Source organism: Tarenaya hassleriana, unplaced genomic scaffold, assembly GCF_000463585.1.
Source record: "Tarenaya hassleriana unplaced genomic scaffold, ASM46358v1 Cleome62, whole genome shotgun sequence".
Lineage (NCBI taxonomy): Eukaryota > Viridiplantae > Streptophyta > Magnoliopsida > Brassicales > Cleomaceae > Tarenaya > Tarenaya hassleriana.
In genome coordinates, this window is record NW_010968712.1 from 102,444 (window position 1) to 106,048 (window position 3,605).

The window sequence follows — 3,605 nt, forward strand, 5'->3', positions numbered from 1 at the left end:
CGACCATGTTCACTTCTGACACAACTGCTACGAATTCAGACTCCCCATCTTCTACTTCAGCTACATGAGCTTGGGTTTTATTCCCAATTTTCTTCTGGGCACCTTCCTTGCGATGGTAGCAATCCTTCGCCAGATGTCCAACCTTGCCACAGATGTAGCAATTCCCCTTGAATTTCTTGGAGTTGACATTCTTATCAATCTTCCGCTTCTTAATCCCTTTGGCCTTAGTCGTCTCAACGACATTTGCCTTGGATCCAAACTGCCCATTCATTTTAAGAATAGGTTGAGATTCCTGCCGAATTCTCACACGACGATGTAAATCTTTCAAAGACATATCCTTAGATTTTTGTCTCAGGTCATTCTTGAAACTCGTCCAGGAGGGAGGCAATTTTTCAATCAGAGTTGCCACCTGGAACCGTTCATTTACCATGATGTCTTCTCCCGCCAAGTTGTGGAAGATGATTTGTAATTCATCTACTTGTTCCACAACTATGATCAATCGCTTCCCAGAGTTGCTTTGCCGTAACATATTTGGAGAAAACACCATAAAGCGAATCATCCAAACCGTTCAGCACAAAGTTCCAACACATGAAATTGTTATGTTTCCATTGTTGGCAACTAGCTAGAGATTTGGCATTGCCCTCCTCTGGGATTGGTTCCTCTTCAGTGAGGTACCGTGACAACTTAAGTTGTGTTAAGAAAAACAACATCTTTTGTTGCCAGCGTTTGAAATTTTGACCCTTAAATTGTTCAGGTCTCTCAGCCGGGCCGATAGGCACAATAGGAATTGCCTGGTTTTCGGAGTTCGCAACAACCGAAGGCATTTCTGGTAGGACAACGTTCGCAACGTTTGGCACTTGATTATTCATATCTGTGCCAGCAACATCATGATTAACGGGGTTCGTAACCTCCGCTATATGAGGATTCTCATCGATATCCATAGCAGGAATCTCATTCCCTGGAGCAGTATTTGAATCCATGGGATTTCTTGGATTATCAATGATCTGTTGAATAAATCCAATCATTGTTAGCTTTCACAAAGCTTATAAACTAAACCGAGTTTCACTTAACTTATAAATTGGTTTTGCTCGCTTCCAGTGATAGCCGGAGGGTTCACCCCGATTCCCACGTCCTTACTATGAGGAGGGTATAAAGGGCTTCCTCTTCAAACCCGGCCCGCTAAGACAAAGCTTGCTTCCCCAATTTACAGGAAAAGTTACTTCCGATTTTGTTTAATTTTTTTTTTCTTTTCTTCAAAAAAAAAATAAGAATATTTCTTTTTTTTTTCCCACAAAACACTTGTAAATATATTGGGCTTTCTCTTATGGGCTTTTAGATTAATCTCTTCAAATTGGGCCAAGACTAAACTTTTCAATTTGGGCTTACTCTTTTGGGCTTTTCAATTAATCTCTTTGAATTTGGGCTTCAATTTTAAATTTGGGCCTTAAACTCAATTTGGGCTTCACAAAACAACTATTTGGTTTTTTTTTTTCCAACATTTTTTTTTTTATAAACCTAGTTGTTTTTAGATCCAAATTCGTGTGAGATTTTATACCGAAATTAAAAGGAGATTTAGGCACTTACCCGAGAAGTTTGCCTCGTGTTAACCATATCGAACTTAAGATTGTTGGGGACGGCGGTTGTTGACGACGACAAAACTCCGACAATTCGAGCGATTCCAGATAAGTACCTGAAATTAAAAAATTATTTTGTCGAGGCCTGTGAAACACAGTTTCCTTAAGTTCGATTTCCGTGCCACCTCTAAAGCTTCGAGGCTATTGGAGCACGGTGAACTCCCAGGATACAACGACCGCGTATTTGGAAGAAGCTTTCCAAATACCAAGCGAACTCAGAGAGAGATATGAGCAAATATGTGAATGCTCTTTTTCTCTAGAATGCTTGTTTCTTTTCTGTGTGTTTTATGAGCTAACCCAAGACCCCTATTTATAGTAGATGAGAGAATCTCAAAACAAATCAATTTGAATTTCAAAATTCAAATTTGATTTTATTTTGATATTATCTCAATCTTATCTCAATCATATTTGATAGATTTTCTGCGGATTTGAATCCAATTTGAATTTGAATTTCAAATTCAAATAAGAATATTCTCTTAATATTCTGCAGATTTAAATTTATACGGACCGAGCTTCTCACGGACTAGGCCCGTTTTGATTCTATCAAATAAACCCAAATCCAACATCTTGATCATTGCACTTCTCTTGGTTGAATTTCTATTATACTCTCTAACAATCTCCGAAGCGAGCAAAACATTTTCAATCATCAATCGCCCTTTCAAGAATGTATTTCGGTTGTGTGAGACCATTTTCACACATGAATTATTATCACCAATACCTAATAAAGCTTGAGTTTTTTGGCCAATTGAGTGTCTCGTTGAAGTAATTTTGAGTTTTGTTTTTGTTCCACATACATGTGTACATATATATATACACACACATACGTATATAACTATGCCTGTGAATGTGCGCACGCGCTTCATAAACTCTTTATTACAACATAATTTCTTGATCTGGTTGTGAAGAGAAGTGCATGAATCGAGCCGCCCTTTGTTTGTTTCCGATTATATCTGGGCAATTTTGTGTTTTGTCATTTAAATATTTTCTCCATGACATCACATTAGCCGCTGCCTTATGTCCATTTCGAGAACTCTACCAAATTGATGGGTACGAGTCCTTCAAGAGATTCAATGAACCTTTTTATTACATGCATGCGTCCATTATCAACACCTCTCTTTTATAGTTTTCCACTTCTCTTTTATAGCAATAATTTCAAAGTCCCCTAATGTCTACACGTAAATATAAAAATTAATTTCACATTTTTGGTGTATGTAAATGTGTCAAAAGAGGGAAAGAAGGAAGCCCTCGTAACATATGCCACTACATATAATATACATTCGATTTACATAAAAAGACGAAAAATGAAATAAAAAAACATTAAGAAAGAGCCCTTTAAATAAAAAGAGGATACACTTTTCCATATGTGGTTTTTAAAAAATAATATTCCCCCAACCAATCAACTTTGATGTGTCCACTTTCTTCCCTTCACTCTCTTCTTTTTTTTATTTATTTATATATTTATTTATTTATATTTATTCCTCTTCAGACACGATCCTGCCTTCACGTTATACACAAATCATAAAGAATAATTTCACTTCTGAACATTTTTCATCAATTCTAGAAAGCCACAATACCGGTTTGAATTCCCTAGAAATATTGATATTTTCTCATTGGTTATTCTAGTTGACGATTAAAGAAACTATATTTTTTTTTCCTATCAAAGTAATATATAAGATAATCATATACTTTCTTAACACTTGTTATATGTATGTATGTACGTACGTACGTATGTACGTGGACCGATAATGAATAATTTTAGTGGAACTTGGAACGACGATAGTCAATATGTGCTAAGCCTATATATATATATATATATATATATATATATATTAATGATGCTAAGTCTATATTGTGTAGAAACTATAGTTTATACACCGCAGGTAGGCCTTAGACTACATCTTCACATGCTCGGGAGACAAGATATGCAATTAGGGAACCACGTTTTTAAGTTTCCGAAATGAAACCTTTCAG

General features: G+C 36.1%; 1 protein-coding gene across 1 annotated transcript; it reads right to left on the bottom strand.

Annotated features, from left to right (window-relative positions):
• Positions 1–470: 470 nt before the first annotated feature.
• LOC104799981 lies at positions 471–1,727 on the bottom strand. Its single transcript, XM_010522682.1, has 2 exons — positions 1,585–1,727; positions 471–1,004 (listed from the first exon to the last, which is right to left on the bottom strand). Exons 1-2 carry the CDS (start codon positions 1,609–1,611, stop codon positions 471–473), a joined length of 561 nt encoding a protein of 186 aa, XP_010520984.1. The 5' UTR covers positions 1,612–1,727.
• Between the last annotated feature and the right edge of the window lie 1,878 nt (positions 1,728–3,605).